The sequence below is a fragment of the Tachysurus fulvidraco genome, chromosome 9 (genome assembly GCF_022655615.1).
Source record: "Tachysurus fulvidraco isolate hzauxx_2018 chromosome 9, HZAU_PFXX_2.0, whole genome shotgun sequence".
NCBI classification, from domain to species: domain Eukaryota; kingdom Metazoa; phylum Chordata; class Actinopteri; order Siluriformes; family Bagridae; genus Tachysurus; species Tachysurus fulvidraco.
In genome coordinates, this window is record NC_062526.1 from 29182881 (window position 1) to 29203439 (window position 20559).

Here is a 20559-nt window from a genome sequence, read left to right on the forward strand (position 1 = left end):
TTACACTGAGACACTTCTCTCTCACTGAGACACTTCTCTCTCACTTGAGACACTTTACACTGAGACACCTCTCTCACTGAGACACTTTACACTGAGACACTTCTCTCTCACTGAGACACTTTACTCTCACTGAGACACTTTACACTGAGACACTTGTCTCTCACTGAGACACTTTACACTGAGACACTTTTCTCTCACTGAGACACTTTTCTCTCACTGAGACACTTTACTCTCTCTGAGAGACTTTTCTCTCACTGAGACACTTTTCTCTCACTGAGACACTTTACTCTCACTGAGACACTTTACTCTGAGACACTTTTCTCTCACTGAGACACTTTACACTGAGACACTTCTCTCTCACTGAGACACTTTTCTCTCACTGAAAAACTTTACTCTGAGACACTTTTCTCTCACTGAGACACTTTACACTGAGACACTTCTCTCTCACTGAGACACTTCTCTCTCACTGAGACACTTTACACTGAGACACTTTACTCTCACTGAGACACTTTACACTGAGACACTTCTCTCTCACTGAGACACTTTACACTGAGACACTTTACACTGAGACACTTCTCTCTCACTGAGACACTTTACACTGAGACACTTCTCTCTCACTGAGACACTTTACACTGAGACACTTCTCTCTCACTGAGACACTTCTCTCTCACTGAGACACTTTACACTGAGACACCTCTCTCACTGAGACACTTTACACTGAGACACTTCTCTCTCACTGAGACACTTCTCTCTCACTGAGACACTTTACACTGAGACACTTCTCTCTCACTGAGACACTTTACACTGAGACACTTCTCTCTCACTGAGACACTTTACACTGAGACACTTCTCTCTCACTGAGACACTTCTCTCTCACTGAGACACTTTACACTGAGACACCTCTCTCACTGAGACACTTTACACTGAGACACTTCTCTCTCACTGAGACACTTTACTCTCACTGAGACACTTTACACTGAGACACTTCTCTCTCACTGAGACACTTTACACTGAGACACTTGTCTCTCACTGAGACACTTTACACTGAGACACTTCTCTCTCACTGAGACACTTTTCTCTCACTGAAACACTTTACTCTGAGACACTTTTCTCTCACTGAGACACTTTTCTCTCACTGAGACACTTTACTCTCACTGAGACACTTTACTCTCACTGAGACACTTTACTCTCTCTGAGACTTTACTCTCACTGAGACACTTTTCTCTCACTGAGACACTTTACTCTCACTGAGACACTTTACTCTCACTGAGACACTTTACTCTCTCTGAGACTTTACTCTCACTGAGACACTTTACTCTCTCTGAGACACTTTACTCTCACTGAGACAATTTTCTCTCACTGAGACACTTTACTCTCACCGAGACACTTTATTCTCATTGAGACACTTTACTCTGAGACACTTTTCTCTCACTGAGACACTTTTCTCTCACTGAGACACTTTACTCTCACTGAGACACTTTTCTCTCACTGAGACACTTTTCTCTCACTGAGACACTTTACTCTGAGACACTTTTCTGTCACTGAGACACTTTACTCTCTCTGAGACACTTTACTCTCACTGAGACAATTTTCTCTCACTGAGACTTTTCTCTCACTGAGACACTTTTCTCTCACTGAGACACTTTATTCTCATTGAGACACTTTACTCTGAGACACTTTTCTCTCACTGAGACACTTTACTCTCACTGAGACACCTCTCTCACTGAGACACTTTTCTCTCACTGAGACACTTTACTGAGCACAACACACACACATACACATCGACTGTATGGACCTCACAGACCTGCACCAATTACTTCCAATATACAATATAATTAATAAATAAACTGTTTACATGTTTACAGTTTTTGCTCTTTGCTGTCTTACATTTCAGTTAATTGTTTTTATACAATATTTATTGTACATACAGTATTTACACTGGTCACAGCTGTGTCTGTTATTGTCTTTTGTGTATTGTCTTTTATTTTTTGTCCTGCATTGTCTTTTGTCCTGCACTGTCTTCTTGTCTTGTGTCCCACACTGTGTACACCAGGTTACACAGACACACTTTATGTATCTAGGACTAACTGACTAAGTCCTTATAGTGCTTTTATGTAGCTCCCTGATCCTGGAGAAACGTTGTCTCATGTCACTGTGTACTGTGTCACATATATATGGTGTAATGACAGTAAAAGTGTCTTGACTTGACTTGACTTACTCTCACTCTTGTCTCACTGAGACACTTTATTTTAAATTCACTTTACTTTAAGGTCTGAAACCAAAACAATCCTTTGAAATGTCCTTCTTCTTTTCTTGTGTGATATTTATATGAAAATCCAGTGACTACAAATAATATAATGGTCAAGTATTTACAGCATAAACAAACGATCTAAACCTTAAGAAAAATCATGCAGTAAAAGTTCTGAAAGTTTTAGAATATTTATAATCACAACTCAGAAAATGTTTTGTTCAAATAAATTATTAATTAGAATCTGTTTCAGGTTCAGTGCTTAAAAAGTCTCATTTGACTTTACTGAAACTTCAGTGGAAAAACATTCAGGCAGATAAACAGGAAAAGTTACTTTTTGAAACTCACACACACACACACACACACACACACACACACACACACACACACACACACACACACACACACACACTGTCCCTTATCTCCTTCAGATCACTCCGTTTTATTCATTCTTTCTTTCCTTTATTCCTTTCTTGACTCTGTGTTTTAAAGAAAGGAAAGTGTCATGTAGATAAACCCATAAAAAAACACACCCCAAATCTTTGGGGCTGGTGTTGGAATGGTGTGGGACTGGTGTGAGACTGGTGTTGGACTGGTGTGGGACTGGTGATGGGCTGGTGTGAGACTGGTGTGGGGCTGGTGTGGGACTGGTGTGTGACTGGTGTGGGGCTGGTGTGGGACTGGTGTTGGACTGGTGTTGGACTGGTGTGTGACTGGTGTGTGACTGGTGTGTGACTGGTGTGGGGCTGGTGTGGGACTGGTGTGGGACTGGTGTGTGACTGGTGTGTGACTGGTGTGTGACTGGTGTGGGGCTGGTGTGGGACTGGTGTGGGACTGGTGTGTGACTGGTGTGGGACTGGTGTGGGACTGGTGTGGGACTGGTGTGTGACTGGTGTGGGACTGGTGTGTGACTGGTGTGTGACTGGTGTGGGGCTGGTGTGGGGCTGGTGTGGGACTGGTGTGGGACTGGTGTGGGACTGGTGTGGGGCTGGTGTGGGACTGGTGTGTGACTGGTGTGTGACTGGTGTGGGACTGGTGTGGGACTGGTGTGGGACTGGTGTGGGACTGGTAGATAGGGCTGCTGCTGCTGCTGGTTCTACCATCTTCTTTTCTCACCTGCTGTCTGAATGTTGGTTCCACACAGAACCATTAATGATTTTCTGGAACCCTTAAGTCTTCTAAATGTAACTTCATTTCTATTCCTTTCTATGTGTATTCGGTATAACTGGAAAATACAAAACATTCTGCATTATTATTATTATTTCTTTATTTATTTCAGATGAACACAACTCAATTAAAACAATCAAATAAACAAACACACTCATTCCTCTGATGGAAATCAATCTCGAGCAGGTTTACGGTATAAAACATGGTGAAAATCCATGTTCAAAACCACACTTATTGTGGACTAAATCATCAATACTGAATGTGAGAGACGTCTCTGAAACATCTGTGATGACTCTCAGTCCCATTTAGAGGATTTTCTCCGCATGTATCTCTCGCCATCGCTGTCCACAGCCTCGTACAGCTCCTGAGAGTTCTCCTTCACAGCATGCAGATAGCCAAGATACCCCACACACAGCGTGATGGTGATGAGGCCGAACGCCATCACCGGCTTATTCTGTACAGGAGACAAATGTAAAGGCGAGAGACTTAACAACAACAACAACAACAACACAATAATATGTCAGAGTAAATAAACAGGTCTGATTAATCATAATAGTGACATCTTTAATAATAATATCACATACACATAATTATTTCTATAAAATCATCATCATCATCATCATCACTGTAACATAAAATAAAGGTGGGAGGTTTCTGTTGTGTTTTAGTGAAACTGAACAAACTCATGAACTTATAACAGAATTATATTTATTTTATTATAATGTTTTTACAAATGATGCTACTAGTAATAATAATAACACAGATCTTACTAATGACGTGTAACACTGGATAAAGTTAAATAAACGTCCACAAGTTCATTAAACGGATTAAACAGAATTAATATAGTAATAGGATTAATGACGTCACTACACACTTCCGTTTGTGAGCGCGTTAACGGAAGTGACGTGTCACGTTTCACTACAGCAGTTTATACATCATATTTAGATTAAATCTGATTATTAACGTTAGTATTTAAAGATAAATGTCCGATTACAGGTCTGATGAAAAGCTCCGGATTAACGGCGCGGAACAGTGACGTAGTTCTGACGCCCCTCAATCCGGGTCCTTTACTGTCTGAGGAGGACATGACTGAGTTTAAATAGTCATAAATGTCACCGTTTATTATGGAATAAAGATAAAGACGAGCTTTATAAAGCTTTATAAAGCGCAGACGGACAAACACGCGACCGATGTTGTTATGAGACGCTGAACGCCGCCATCTTGTTGGGAAGGAGCAGGGTTGCCAAAGCGGGAAAGAACAAACATCTATTACAACTAGAATTTAATGTTGTAGCAGAATTTACGCTTATTTTATTGCGTACAAGAAGAAAATTATGTAAACAGTAAAACTATTTTATTATAAAATACCCGAATTAGTAAATTTGTTTACAAAATTAATTATCTTTTAATACGCACGTAAAATAAACGCTATCCGTACGCCAACATAGAATCACGGTAATGGACCCAATCTGGCAACCATTGACCTTGAGCCGTGACGTCATTGCGCCACCTGCTGGAAGGAAAGGTGCATGTCGAGTGGAAGTAAAAAATAAAGCTCAGAATATTCATCAGTCGTGACAAAGCTTCAGCATAATCACTTTGTGTAAAGATACAAAGAAAAGATCTCTTTATTTTACTGATGAAGAGAAAATAAGATGTAAAGAACGACACAATAAAAGCAACATTATGATTGTGATGCTTTAAACTCCAGAAACAGGACATTCACATGAATCGCTTGAACATGAATCTGTTTTTAACATTAGATTCACATGAATCACTTGATAATGAATCTGTTTTTAACATTAGATTCACATGAATCACTTGATAATGAATCTGTTTTAGGGAACTAGAAAGCTGATGTGGTCTGAATAACACTTCCTACTTTCCTGTTGAATGAGTTCCTACTAAACAACAGGAGAGACACAGTGTGTGAGGGTGGTGTCCTGGGTGTCAGGGGTAATGTTGGATTGGTGACGTGGTGTAATGTCTGGGGGGAACTAATAAACCATCAGATATAGTGAGCTGCGGGGGAAAAGGACAGGAATCCTTTATAGAACAGGAAGCAAATCTCTCTCTCTCACACACACACACACACACACAGTACACATACACATGCATACACACAAATACATGCATGTACACACATACACACATAGAAACACACACATACACATGCATACATAGACATATACAAACACATACATGCGTACACACACACACACAAACACATACACACACAAACACATACACACACAAACACACATGTACAGTACACAGGTTCTAATAACCACGTAAATTCTGGTGTGTTGGAGACGCCTCGTGTTTCTGCATTAATAAAACACGACCTTGTGACTGTGTGTTTAATTATAAATATCCTCCTGTCAGTGATACACACGGCATCCTGATCTCTCTCCTGTCTCACTGCCTTTATGAGCTTCTCTAAACACTGCGTTTACAAACCACACGCTCAGTAAACACACCTATTATCTGCCTGAGTCACTGCAGCTGCTTGTCAGAGAAAGTCTGCTTTAACCATCAACTCCCTCCTGCCTTCATTTAAACATCACACATCATAAAGCAGAGACATCTGGAGCATATTCACTACATCATGCAGCGTCTTTAAAAACCTCGCACCATGGAAACGAAGGCCCGCACACTCAGGTGTCTCACGGTGCAGTGTATTTACAGTAAGCTCACAAGTAAGCCACACCCACAGCAAGCCAGCAGGTGAGCCTGATCCACCAGGTACATTTGCCTTCCAAATCCTTCAGCGTTACAGCGAGTGAACAGCTGCTGTGTACAAACCTTCAGGTGAGCAGTAGACTTCTTTTATACTTTTAATTTTCTCTCTTTTAAATTTATGAGTAATGAAACTAGGAAACTGTCGAACAAAAAGGTTTCATTCTGACATCAGTCGTACACTTCTGAATAAATATATACACCATAAACATATCACTTCTACACTTTACACTCAGGTCACGTCACAGTCAGGAAAAACAGCACAGGACTGAGAGAAACAAATGAAAACTGGAACTTAACCTCTGAGTTAAATTATTTATATTATGATTATTAAGGATTTTATTTAATGTGTAATATTTCAGTATCACGTAGTGAACACTATCACTAACCCTGTTTTTTTATATTTATTCTTTATAACGAATAAATATCGTGTCTGGACCCCAGCAATAGTATAAATACCGTATTAATAGCTGTGAATAATTGTTGAAGCTTTATTTTATCTAGCGCAGGTTTCCCTGCAGACATGAACTGGGCTTTTCTGGAGAGCGTTCTGAGCGGGGTGAATAAATACTCCACCGCCATCGGTCGGATTTGGCTCTCGGTGCTCTTCATCTTCCGCATCCTGGTATTTGTGGCTGCTGCTGAAAACGTCTGGAAAGACGAGTCGAAGGATTTTGTGTGTAACACCCAGCAGCCAGGGTGTGAGAACGTCTGTTATGACCGGTTCTTTCCAGTGTCTCAGGCACGTCTGTGGGCTCTGCAGCTCATCATGGTGTCCACGCCATCCCTGCTGGTGGCCCTGCACGTGGCTTATCGGGAGCAACGTGAGAAAAAACATGGGCGTAAACTTTACGAGGACAGAGGCAGTATCGATGGCGGCTTGCTGTTCACCTACCTCCTTAGCCTGGTCCTGAAGACGACCTTCGAGGTGGGAACGCTGCTCATCTTCTACTTCGTGTATAATGGATTTTCGGTTCCTCGCATGTACCAGTGTGAGGAGATTCCCTGTCCCAATGTGGTGGACTGCTACATCTCCAAAGCCACGGAGAAGATGATCTTCCTGTACATCATGGGCCTCACGTCTGTTCTGTGTGTGGTCCTGAACCTGACGGAGATGATCTACATCCTGTCCAAGCAGTGCTGGAAGTGTTTCAGTAAGAGGTACATCCCCATAGAACAAAAGAGAACATGTAGCTGCCACGCCCACTCCAGATCCGTGCTTGCTCTCGGCTCACCCGGACCTAAAGGCGCAAAATCTGCTAGCAAAGAGAATGTTCAGCCATCGCAGGCTCCGGAGGAAACTCTGACATGATTAACACACAACCTGTGGAAGTCCTAAACACTTCTGTTATTGTTATTCCATGAAACAGGTTCTCCAGAAACCGAGAAATTGGCAAAGACCCCACACAGTAATGAACTCTAGTTTAAAAGCACTTAAAATAAGCAGAAAATATCATCATGGAAATTAAGGAGATAAATGCTAACAGACTAGCTACCAGAGATTCACATGAATCTGTTTAGTGACCTGAGTCACATTAAATGATTCGTTTATTTGGCCCAAATATGCAGCCTGCTAAACAACGTGTGTGTAAAACTGTAAAAATGTCACTGTATAGTATGTAAAGTATCTCTGTTGAGGAAAAAAAAAAAACATTTACACTCTCGTTCACACACAATTCACTAAAACACTGGGAATCCCCAGGGCTCACTGAACAGAGCTCATGTATTTGCCTGATTTACTTGGGGGCAAAGCTGATAAATGACATCATTACCTTTCTAGTTGGTGGAAAAAGATGTACAATGGAAATGTTTCCCTGCCTGAAACAGACTAGTTTGTCTTTTATATTTAAAATGAGTGAATATTTATATTTCTATTGAGTAAGTTTTATTTATTCATATTTAATGTGCCTGTGAGTGTGTACATGTGTATGCTTTATATATAACACATTAACAGTAGGGCAGAACATCTGAGCTTTCATTCTTGCAGGTCAACCCTTCATTTAATAAAAAAAAAATACATAAAAAGGATTTTTATTTTTATGATTTTATAATAAATGCAAAATATTCAATGTATCAAAATGTGTGTGCCAGTTAAATGTACCTGCGTTAGAGCAATAAACCAAAACTACATTGCTGTTCAAACCTTTGTTCATTCTTTTGCATCGACATAAGAGAAAGAACGGCATCGTGTTTAACAGGGAACAAAAAAACAGCACACAAAACACCACAGAGGTAGAAAATGCAAGCTGTAATAAATTGGTCTCTGTTGTTTAAGGTACAGACTGCTGGTGGCAGTAAATTACCCCGAGAGTCAGTATGTGCACAGACAGACAATGCTATAGACGTTCAAATTTTACAATGCAAGATGAACAAGACTAAAATGGTTACCATCTACAGCTCACCACTGCACTACAGGGTCGGCAGTCCGACCACCACAGAAACTAGTTCACTTTTAAAGGAGCCGCAACGATTATAATCTTCCGCTAAAGGTTCATTTCCAACATTTACCACGTGTGCCGGATAAATCTAAGGGCATGCGCAAGAGGTATATCATTAACTGTTTTAATTAACAACTTAAAAAGTTTAATACACAGTCCTGTAGAGGGATTAGCAGGTGTTAACAGGAGCATTCAGTATCATGGGCATGGAAATATCCTAACAGTTTATAACTTTCTGTACCCATGATTTAACATCCCAAAAAAGAGCAACACTGGAGCTATGGCTCCACCCCCACCCCAGTCCTGAGAACTACCCTGTAACATCAGACACGCCCTCTTTATGAATGACCACTGCAGGTCTCATATCATGCAGCTGTTTGAGCAAGAGTTCGAAAACATTTGAGAATCCTCTGTGCACCTCGAACGTCACCTTACTAAGAGTAGTTATCTTTTGTGGGTTCTTAAACTCAACAAGTTTCAGTACATCACGGCAGTGGTGATCGGGGTTGATCCTGCTGCACACCACCGAGGCTGTCTTTAGATGCACGGTTGGGAATCTCTTGTGAGGTTGTACATCAGTCTTCCTCTTTCCAGTGGACTTACTCGATTCCTCCAGGAACTTGAGGAAGGATACCTCAAATCCCATTGGCTTGAAAGAGCTCAGAGTTGCACTTTGCTCTTGTGGCAGCGTGTCTCTGGAAGACGTGCGGTCAGAGTTGAAGCCTGCATGGTTGGAGTGAGTCTGCGCCACTCTTAACCGTGTCATCCTCTTGCGTGCATACGGCGTGTGTTTGACACGTTCCCCCTTGCGTGGGCGACCTCGCTTCCGCTTTACCACCACTGAGATATCAGAGCTCAAGTCACTGGACAGTTTCGCATCTGAGACTTCAGTGTCCTCAGTGCTCTCCTTTTCAGATGTTGGCTTTGAGAACTCTGATTCACTGGGTCCGGTGTCCACAGCGTCCTCGTTCTCAGATGCTTCAATCGAGCTTTCGTCAGACTTGTCAGTATCATCACTCCTAGAGGCAATTCGCTTGTACTTGGAGCGAGGCATTTTCTTGCAGAAGATGTAGTTGCTCCTCTGCTCCTCCAGGTACTGTTTTGGCAAGCCATGCTGGACATAATGCTTCATGAGCTTTCGCTCAGACTCGGCAACCGTTTCACAGCCTTTAAGCATGCAAGGGTACTGCAGCTGGATCCTCTTGGTGCACATGGCAGAAGCCTCCTCTTTCGATTTCAAAATAGGGTTTCCGTATTTTGTCCAGAGGTTCTTTTGTTTCCTTTTCTTTTTCTCTACTCCCTTCTGAACATGTTTTTTATTAAATTCTCTATTTTCCTTCTCAGGAGAGACTAATCTGTTCTTTGGAGGACGGCCGAGTTTGACACCTCTCGTGTTCAGCAGCCGGAGTTTGTAAAGGTCTTGGTGTTTTTTCATGATGTGCCGCAGTAGGTTTGAGCGTGTGGTATAAACACAGCTACAACCCTCAACCTCACACTGAAACATCCCATCAACAGGCTCAGTTCTACAGAGCTTTACCTGCTTGTGTTCGCTGTCAATGTGGTTAACATACTTCCAGAATCCTGTGAAGGTAACATCACATTCTGGTTGGTCACACTGAAACCTGCCCAGGTTCATACCAGACATCATGATACCTGCTTTATCAAGGCTGAGTTTGTGGAGCTGAAGGTAATGCTGCAGGAGGTCCGTAACAGCCTGGAATATACAACAGCAGTCTCTGACCTGACAGCGAAATTCTGTCACCTCACTGACCTCACCATCAGGCATGTCGCTCTCTTCCTCGTCATTATTCTCTTCCTCCATCTGTTCATCTTCCTCATCAACTTCAAATTTGGGGAGTGCAGACTGATGTACAGCTTTGTAGTGAAGAATTAAATTGTGCTGGATTGTAAAGGCAGCCACACAACCCTGATGGACGCAGCGATACGGCCGATAGGGGCTGAACACGTCATCCAGGTCTGTCTTTTTTTCTTTAGTCTTTTTTGTCACTTCCTTTGGTTTTGTCATTTTAGGTCGTCCCAGTTTAGGTTTCTTATCGGAGAAAAGGTTCCCTGCCTGTGCCAGGACGACAGGAGTCGGGGCAACATGTGGGGCTTCTGAAGGCAACAGACCCCCAGGGGACATTTCATGGATAAGCTGAGAAGGTACAAGGGAACCTGGCACAACACCATTTGGACAATTTAACTTCTGCTCCACACTTGAGGTGGCTAGCAAGGAAGGAACAGCCTTAATCACTGATGGATGCATAGGAGCCTGATTGTGGAGCTGATGTGGAGCTGCATGTGCTTTCTGTACAGTCCCAGAGACACCAGAACTGACAGAAGCAACAGGATGGTGTTGCTCAACAGGCTGAATGTTGAATTCTGATTTAATGCTTCCAACTGCAGATATGAAACTTGGGACACCAGACTCAGAGTTCTGCTGATGTCCAGAATAGAGCACCTTTGGTCCTGGTGGATTGGGGAAATCTGACATGTTTGGGGTGGTGTAAAGACTTTGACCAGCCTCCATGGATTTCCGGCTGTAGTGTCGTGTAATCCCCATCTTGACCACCTGTTCGTGTGAATAATTATGAACAGACTGATAATGGGTTCTGAGGTTGGAGTTTCGTGTGAAGGTCTTAGGACAGAGCTGACAATTAAAAGGTGCAAAGTTAAACTGTTCCTTCCGACACTGATTTAGCATGTCCTCGGTGTAGTTATGCTGTTTCATGAGATGTTTAAAGAGGGCATCTTTTGTCATTGCTCTGTAACCACAACCATCGTTGTCACAAGAATATCCTCGTACCATAAAGGTGTATGCAGTTTCTGAGATCTTAGTCACGCTCTCAGCCTCCACAGTGATGGTAGGTGTCTGCTCATGGCTTACGTCCCTATCCAGATCCAGTCTTTCGAGCGCTTTAAGAATTTCAGTGATATCTTCAGGGTCTTCTTGTACTGGTGGCTTATTAAATGAATCACTTGTCACACTTTTGTCAGAAGCACAAGCCAGAGGAACCTGCGTCAAGGTCTCACCGGGTACAACACTTCCAGATTGGATGAAACGAAGTTCACCAAGTTCAATACTACATCCGACACTCCGTTCATTACTCTGAACATCCTTCTGAATGACATTTGCCATGTGGTGTGGAACATCAGTCATCAGACTCTGTACATTCAAGTTATCGACTCCCTGACCTTGGAAAGAAACGCTTCTCTTTTGGAAGTCTCCAGCTAATATCTGTTCACGAAGCCTTTCCTTTACGCTCTTTTCCGAGACCAGATTTTGAGCGAGACTAGCCATGGCAGCAAGAAGCCCATCGTTGGATAATCCACTAGCATTCGTAATGGTACATTTGTCTTTAATCTCCTTAATCTTGTTTAGTGTTTCAGCTTGAAGGATCCTGTCGAGATGACTAGCAGGACTCCTGGTAATGTTGGAGTCAGAAGTTTGGTTTTCACTTAACAAGCGAGACAAAAGTTGATCTGAGGTACTAGCGTCACTTGGTAAGGGGTTGCAAGGCTGGGTATAATTCATTTGACTCTGATTACACTTGTGTTTGATATTTCCAGTGTGTTGAATTACACTGTTTTGGCTGTCTTGAGGGTAAGAGACGGTCGATTCAGCAAAAGTCTGCTGACGTCCACCAGACTCCCCCAGACGTGGTGAACTTTGCTGGACGGTGTCACTGCTCGGCTTACTGTCACTGTTGTACACGGAATCTTGAGTATTGAGAAATGTGACATTGGGAAACAATTTTGGATCAAGGGGGCCTTTAGACAGTGAGGGCCATGCTTGAGCGGAGCTGCCCAGTGCGGACGGCGAGGACTGGGGTGTGTCTGATGGGTGAGGGGAGTTCAAAAGCTCAAGAAATGAACTAGGAAGTTCTGCAGACAAAACTGCTTCATCGTAGGGTTTGCAGACAGCACGTTTAGACAAATGTCCTCCGAGAGATTTAGGACTTTGAAACTCTCTAAAGCAGCGACAGCAAATAAACTTCCCGTCTTTGATGATGGCTGGCCACTTTGTTCTGCTGCTTCGCTTCCTCTTTTTGATGTCTCCATCATGTGCGGAACTGCTGGTGTCATCTTGAGAAGCTTGAATGTTCATGGATGCTAAAGGGTTGGTTTGTTGTGACATGTTTGGAGGAGATGGAACCAAATCTGGGTTTCTCTCCAGTTTTACAACACACTCTGTATGTTTGACTACTGGGATGGAGCTGGTCTTTGGTTGCTGAATGTAGTGAGGTGGTGATGAAGCAGTAGGACGGCCTAATTTGGCTGGATTATTCATCGTTGGGTGAACGTTTGGTTGCGTCTGGGTGAAGCGACATGAGGGATTGTTCTGATGTTCTAAATTAGGGTAAGTCATTTCTCCAGTATAGGAATTTGGTACTTGGTTTTGTGGTGCAGTTTCCGTCTGTGAGGAGAAATGTTCAGCAGAAGAGGTCATTGGTTGTGAACGGTAATTCTGCTGCTGAAGTGAAGTGTTCACTGGGATGGGATTCCACGAAGACTGAGAAGCTGTATGAGGCTGAGCTGCAGCATTTCCTAACTGTGACAGCACAATGGGATCCAGTATACTGTCCATTTGGTTTGGGAAAGTCTGACCAGAAGGACCGGGTAAATGAGAAGACCCCGAGGGGTAACTAGAGTTTAAACAACTTGCTGAGTAGTGCGACTGAACGGGGGACTTCTGCGTTAGGGTCAGTGGGGCAGGAGTCTTCGGATCCAGCTGTTTCTGTAAAGGTTCTGTAGAAATACATTTGCCATTCATGGATGCAGCTCTGCTTGTGATTGGTGGTACTTTGTTGTTCCTCCTTGCCAGTTTCCATTGTGTATAAAACTCACAGTGAGCAGCTTTCATGTGTTTAGTAAGACTTCTGTAGGAGCTGTAATCTCGAGAACATGTTTCATATGCACATTTGTATCTGTTCTTTTCCTCAACTACAGAACTGAGCATATTGGCCTGCAGTGGCTGAACCGGTCTGTTGGTGGGAAACGGTGTGACTTGTGGAGGAAGCCTCTGAGACACAGGCATTACCTGTGAACCATTTTGTGCGGTCTGCGTTAAGGGACCCATGTTGTTCTCATATGGAACCTGGTAGCCCGTGTGAATCGGGGGTACAGAATCATACTGCACATATTCAGTGTTCTCATTGCTGTATAAAGGCTGGGTGTGACTCTGGGAAACAGCAGACTCCATTTGAGCTTGCAAAACATCTCCTGATGGAGCTTGCTGAAAGTCCTCTAGGAGGCTCTGATATGAAGATGCTGGTGGAAGTGGGCAAGATGGAGTGAGCATTGCATCATTCATTAACACATCTAACAAGGATTCTTCAGGTCTGGGTCCATTCATGTGAGGCATGGAAGGGTTTATTTGAGGTTGGATCTGCTGGATCTCCATATGTGGTATCTGTGGCTGCTGCACAAGATTTGGATCAGGTGGCTCGGTTTTGCAGGTCACAAGTCCGAACGCTTGTGTCGGACCTTGACCAGAAGGGTTGAGCATGTTTTCTATTGAGTGCTTCACTTTCACCATGCTTGTTGAGTGATCTACAGGGATCATCATGCAGCTAGAGTTTATTGGAGGCCCTGAATTTGCATTATGCTGGGCAGCTTGCTGGTCATCTTGCTGGGCATCTTGCTGGGCTGGTTCACTGGAGACATGTGGTTGAGGTTCTACAACACAAGCACCGTCACTCTCAGAACTCTGTGTCTCGACTTTCTTAGCATTATGACTCTCCTCATGCAATTCTAACTGAGACTGTGCATGAAACACCTTACCACAACCAGGCACTTTGCACGTAAACGTTTTGTAATGCTGTGCCTCGTGGTCATAAAGTTTATAAGCTTCACTGAAAATTTTTCCACAGCCAGGAAACATGCATTTGGCCTTAAAGACTAGATGGCCTTTGCTATGCACAAGAAGCTCAGCGTTTGTGTCAAAGCTAGCTTTGCAGTTCAGCTGAATGCAAGTATAAGGCTTAGCACCACAATGGACCTGCAGATGGTCATTGAGGTGACTGACACTAACGAAATGACGACGACAATACTGACATACTATCTTCGTGGTCTGTAATTCAAGGAAGCGCTTTGCCTCTTCGACCTCCCCATGATCCTTCACATGGGTCAGAAGGTTGCGAAAAAACTTGAAGGCTTTTCTGCAGCTGGAGACCGGACACACATTCCGCTCTCTCCCGTTGACCCGGACTCCTGTAACCTCAGTCTGAGGACCCAGAGCATCTCCATTGTACAGATGACCAGATTCTCCACTGCAGGTTTTTGCCTTCATTTTTCGTGCCTGATTTTCTGCACTTTTGTTACCCAGAACTGCAATATCAGGGGCAGAAGATTTTGCATCAGTCAGTTTCTTAGTGGTTTTCATGGCAGCTAAGCGCTCTTTGCAGGACAGCTTTACATGTGACGCGACGTGCGGATCTAGTGTTTCTCTCGTTTCAAATGTCTCTGTGCAAATCGGACAGCTATAACACCCATCTCTGAAGTGAGTCTGTGCATGTCGCACTATTCTATGACCAAGAAACTCTTTATCACACAGCACACAGTACTGCATGTACGCTTGCCAGTTTCTAAACCTAGCCGACACAAACCCTTTCTCCCTCAACTTCTTAACTTCTCGGTTTTTTTGTCGTTGGTCTGCGATCTCTTTGAGTTCATTTGTTGTGTCTAAAAAGCATTCGAAAACATCCTTGAACTCCTCAGGCGCAAAGTCCAAGTCCTCTTGCTCAGCTTCAACAAAGCGATCATCATTTAACTTGTCAATAGAGGACACTATAGATGCCTCCTCGCCCATGAGGCCTAAACAGTGACGCTTTAGTGTCTTCCAGTCCCAGAACTCTGGATCAAAAGGCCACTGGGTTTTGAAAACTAAGAAGAGGTCGCAGCGTAGCGAGTTGGGTATGGGAAGGTTTTCCTCCTCGAGCTTCTGGTCAGGCTCGTTGTACAGCGTCTCCACGGCGTAATAAGAGTCGACTGTCGGCTCCAGGAGGAACTCCGTTAGCTGGCAGGCCCGCTTTACTTCCAGGTCAGAGGGCAGGAGGCACGAGATGGTTTTGCAGATAGTTGCCTTGTTGGCTCCCTCACAGGACTCCATCCTCAAAGCACGTATACACATCTCGATGCAGGCTGGCAGTCCGATCTTGTCCAACTGCAGAACACAAAACAAAACACTGTGATATCAATAGTAAGAACAGACGTATTAGTCCACAGACGTCCAGACCGACTGGATGAAGAACCCACCTCAGACTGGATCACTTTGATAAAGAAGAGCAGGTGGAACACTGTTTTGGCGAGTAGAGACATCTTCTGGCACTTTTCAAGAAAGCTTTGCTCTGAAGGTTCCAATCGCTTCAAGAGTTTACTCCAGAAAAGTGTTAGTTCCCTGTGAGAGAGGTTAATCCCTACATTAACACCTCACAATAAAGTCACTGAATCCTGTGTCTACATTAATGTGATGACTTTAATCAGAAGAGCTTGATAAATATTGAACTTGCTGACAGTGTAGGGCTGGGCGATAAAACGATAACGATATGTATCGCGATAGACACGTGATCGATATCAATTAAAAAAATGTGTTTGATAAAACGTTCGATATTTTTTATTCTCCGTCAGAAGAAAACAGACATTGTGAAGCAAGTGTGGTTGAATTAACAAAGGCAGTCGCTCTCTGGTAACCTAGCAACATAGGGAGTGACACGCTAACAGCCAATCATGTAACGGTATCACTTCATATCGTCGTCTTGTGCCGGTCTGCTGGATTCCTCTTCAGTAACCGGTGACTGATGAGCAGGAAATGAGCCGCAGTGAGCGAGAGAATTGTAAATAAAAGAGGAAAAATCAGCGACTTATTCATATCAACGTTACTGTAGTGTCTCAGGTCTGTGTTTAATATTACAGACGTATCTCAGTCTACCTCAGGTGTGTGTTTTATATTACAGACGTATCTCAGTCTACCTCAGGTCTGTGTTTTATATTACAGACGTATCTCAGTCTACCTCAGGTCTGTGTTTTATATTACAGACATATCTCAGTCTACCTCAGGTCTGTGTTTTATATTACAGACGTATCTCAGTCTACCTCAGGTCTGTGTTTTATATTACAGACGTATCTCAGTCTACCTCAGGTCTGTGTTTTATATTACAGACGTATCTCAGTCTACCTCAGGTCTGTGTTTTATATTACAGCCCTAATCTCAGTCTACCTCAGGTCTGTGTTTTATATTACAGACGTATCTCAGTCTACCTCAGGTGTGTGTTTTATATTACAGACGTATCTCAGTCTACCTCAGGTCTGTGTTTTATATTACAGACGTATCTCAGTCTACCTCAGGTCTGTGTTTTATATTACAGACGTATCTCAGTCTACCTCAGGTCTGTGTTTTATATTACAGACGTATCTCAGTCTACCTCAGGTCTGTGTTTTATATTACAGACGTATCTCAGTCTACCTCAGGTCTGTGTTTTATATTACAGACGTATCTCAGTCTACCTCAGGTCTGTGTTTTATATTACAGACGTAGCTCGGTCTACCTCAGGTCTGTGTTTTATATTACAGACGTATCTCGGTCTACCTCAGGTCTGTGTTTTATATTACAGACGTATCTCAGTCTACCTCAGATGTGTGTTTTATATTACAGACGTATCTCAGTCTACCTCAGGTCTGTGTTTTATATTACAGACATATCTCAGTCTACCTCAGGTCTGTGTTTTATATTACAGACGTATCTCAGTCTACCTCAGGTCTGTGTTTTATATTACAGACGTATCTCAGTCTACCTCAGGTCTGTGTTTTATATTACAGACGTATCTCAGTCTACCTCAGGTCTGTGTTTTATATTACAGACGTATCTCAGTCTACCTCAGGTCTGTGTTTTATATTACAGCCCTAATCTCAGTCTACCTCAGGTCTGTGTTTTATATTACAGACGTATCTCAGTCTACCTCAGGTCTGTGTTTTATATTACAGACGTATCTCAGTCTACCTCAGGTCTGTGTTTTATATTACAGACGTATCTCAGTCTACCTCAGGTGTGTGTTTTATATTACAGACGTATCTCAGTCTACCTCAGGTCTGTGTTTTATATTACAGACATATCTCAGTCTACCTCAGGTCTGTGTTTTATATTACAGACGTATCTCAGTCTACCTCAGGTCTGTGTTTTATATTACAGACGTATCTCAGTCTACCTCAGGTCTGTGTTTTATATTACAGACGTATCTCAGTCTACCTCAGGTCTGTGTTTTATATTACAGACGTATCTCAGTCTACCTCAGGTCTGTGTTTTATATTACAGCCCTAATCTCAGTCTACCTCAGGTCTGTGTTTTATATTACAGACGTATCTCAGTCTACCTCAGGTGTGTGTTTTATATTACAGACATATCTCAGTCTACCTCAGGTCTGTGTTTTATATTACAGACATATCTCAGTCTACCTCAGGTCTGTGTTTTATATTACAGACGTATCTCAGTCTACCTCAGGTCTGTGTTTTATATTACAGACGTATCTCAGTCTACCTCAGGTCTGTGTTTTATATTACAGACGTATCTCAGTCTACCTCAGGTCTGTGTTTTATATTACAGACGTATCTCAGTCTACCTCAGGTCTGTGTTTTATATTACAGACGTAGCTCGGTCTACCTCAGGTCTGTGTTTTATATTACAGACGTATCTCGGTCTACCTCAGGTCTGTGTTTTATATTACAGACGTATCTCAGTCTACCTCAGATGTGTGTTTTATATTACAGACGTATCTCAGTCTACCTCAGGTCTGTGTTTTATATTACAGACATATCTCAGTCTACCTCAGGTCTGTGTTTTATATTACAGACGTATCTCAGTCTACCTCAGGTCTGTGTTTTATATTACAGACGTATCTCAGTCTACCTCAGGTCTGTGTTTTATATTACAGACGTATCTCAGTCTACCTCAGGTCTGTGTTTTATATTACAGACGTATCTCAGTCTACCTCAGGTCTGTGTTTTATATTACAGCCCTAATCTCAGTCTACCTCAGGTCTGTGTTTTATATTACAGACGTATCTCAGTCTACCTCAGGTCTGTGTTTTATATTACAGACGTATCTCAGTCTACCTCAGGTCTGTGTTTTATATTACAGACGTATCTCAGTCTACCTCAGGTCTGTGTTTTATATTACAGACGTATCTCAGTCTACCTCAGGTGTGTGTTTTATATTACAGACATATCTCAGTCTACCTCAGGTCTGTGTTTTATATTACAGACATATCTCAGTCTACCTCAGGTCTGTGTTTTATATTACAGACGTATCTCAGTCTACCTCAGGTCTGTGTTTTATATTACAGACGTATCTCAGTCTACCTCAGGTCTGTGTTTTATATTACAGACGTATCTCAGTCTACCTCAGGTCTGTGTTTTATATTACAGACGTATCTCAGTCTACCTCAGGTCTGTGTTTTATATTACAGCCCTAATCTCAGTCTACCTCAGGTCTGTGTTTTATATTACAGACGTATCTCAGTCTACCTCAGGTCTGTGTTTTATATTACAGACGTATCTCAGTCTACCTCAGGTCTGTGTTTTATATCACAGACGTATCTCAGTCTACCTCAGGTCTGTGTTTTATATTACAGACGTATCTCAGTCTACCTCAGGTCTGTGTTTTATATTACAGACGTATCTCAGTTTTATATTACAGACGTATCTCAGTCTACCTCAGGTCTGTGTTTTATATTACAGACGTATCTCAGTTTTATATTACAGACGTATCTCAGTCTACCTCAGGTCTGTGTTTTATATTACAGACGTATCTCAGTCTACCTCAGGTTTATTTGTCTTTACTAAACACTGCACATATTTTACACACTTTACACACCAGAAGGTGAACAGCTAGTGAACTTCCTCACACTAAACCTGCACTAAACTCTCAGCTTTCTCTGTTTATATTTAACACTTTACACTATTTTATTACACTTTATTAAACATTTATTACATTTCCTGTCATTTCTCACCTTAAATGTTAAGAGATAATAGTTAAGTGTTCATTGTGACTTTAGACTCATGTTTACATTATAATTATTGGAGTTTTCCTGGTTGGTGACGTTTCTGCCTTAATAACTGAGGGGATTCTGATCAGAGGAAGGTGAAGTTTCAAATAAAAAGGTTTAAATGTAGTATATTTTTCTCCTGGTCCTTATTTTAAATGGGTCATAAACAATATCGATAATTAATCGATATCGACCGATATGTAACACTGATATCGTGATACAGTTTTCAGCCGTATCGCCCAGCCCTATGACAGATAACGTTCAGGTTCAGTGTGCAGGATGGTGCAGGAAACTGACCAGGCGCAGTAGGAGTCCTCCTGTAGTAGCTGTCGGGTCAGGAAGCCTGAACACAGAGTGAATGCTGCCCTCTCATCACCTTCTGCCTCCAGGTTACAGATCATCTCCAGAGCATCACGACAGTCCACATGAGTGAGCTGCAGAAAACAGACAACTGAAATTTTTCACAGTAAGATCAGACGGAGAGTTTCTCATCCCCACTGCTGTTTCATTTCACAATGCACCTTTATCCAGTCAGCATGTTGTTCATGCCGCAAGTGCACATTTAACCAGACACCCATGACTACCACCACACCCACCCCCTTTTAGCACTGACTTCCTGCTTTAAGTTTTCAGTAAGCACCCGGTACACAGGTCTGCGTCTAACACAACACACACACACACACACACACACACACACACAATAAACAGCACTCGTGTTTTTAATGAGAAATATGTGCAGTGATGTGCAGACTGTACAGCTCACACACCTCCTCCATGAGTGTGTCCTGTGGTGCACACGAGCACACACACACCAGGTAGCTCTGTTTAAAGTGTCCTCTGGTTCCCCCAAACTCCTGGAAATCTGCACAGGCTTTAGCCAGCAGTGCTGCCTTCTCCATGGAGTTCTCTTTAATCAGGTGCTTCAGCC

General features: G+C 42.7%; 3 protein-coding genes across 4 annotated transcripts in view; 1 reads left to right on the plus strand and 2 right to left on the minus strand.

Moving 5' to 3' along the window:
- Positions 1-3497: 3497 nt before the first annotated feature.
- smim8 (small integral membrane protein 8) lies at positions 3498-4665 on the minus strand. The gene is made up of 2 exons (XM_027175151.2): positions 4410-4665; positions 3498-3869 (listed from the first exon to the last, which is right to left on the minus strand). The coding sequence occupies exons 1-2, from the start codon at positions 4500-4502 to the stop codon at positions 3711-3713; spliced, it is 252 nt and encodes an 83-aa protein (XP_027030952.1). The 5' UTR covers positions 4503-4665; the 3' UTR covers positions 3498-3710.
- Positions 4666-5432: 767 nt separating this feature from the next.
- Positions 5433-8101, plus strand: gjb7 (gap junction protein beta 7). 2 transcript variants are annotated; one of them, XM_047818038.1, is made up of 2 exons: positions 5433-6226; positions 6659-8101. In XM_047818038.1, the coding sequence occupies exon 2, from the start codon at positions 6678-6680 to the stop codon at positions 7464-7466; it is 789 nt and encodes a 262-aa protein (XP_047673994.1). In that variant the 5' UTR covers positions 5433-6226; positions 6659-6677; the 3' UTR covers positions 7467-8101. The 2 variants fall into 2 exon arrangements, with proteins under 2 accessions (XP_047673994.1, XP_027030951.1); XM_027175150.2 differs by having other exon boundaries at positions 6664-8101.
- Positions 8102-8169: 68 nt separating this feature from the next.
- The window catches only part of znf292b (zinc finger protein 292b), a 16206-nt gene continuing 3816 nt past the window's right edge, over positions 8170-20559 (minus strand). Inside the window, exons 5-8 of the mRNA XM_027175143.2 lie at positions 20399-20559; positions 19929-20065; positions 15850-15991; positions 8170-15757 (exon numbers count right to left, since the gene is read on the minus strand). The exon at positions 20399-20559 is cut by the window's right edge and continues 45 nt beyond it. Of these exons, the coding sequence (XP_027030944.2) occupies positions 8903-15757; positions 15850-15991; positions 19929-20065; positions 20399-20559 (7295 nt within the window). The 3' untranslated portion in view covers positions 8170-8902. The remainder of the gene's footprint in view (positions 15758-15849; positions 15992-19928; positions 20066-20398) is intronic.

Coding starts and splice junctions, on each gene's coding strand:
- gjb7 (XM_047818038.1), top strand. CDS start 6,678: ATGAACTGGGCTTTTCTGGAGAGCGTTCTGAGCGGGGTGAATAAATAC.
- smim8 (XM_027175151.2), bottom strand. CDS start 4,502: ATGTCCTCCTCAGACAGTAAAGGACCCGGATTGAGGGGCGTCAGAACT. Junction 3,870..4,409: donor CGGAGCTTTTCATCAGACCT/GTAATCGGACAT, acceptor TCTCCTGTACAG/AATAAGCCGGTGATGGCGTT.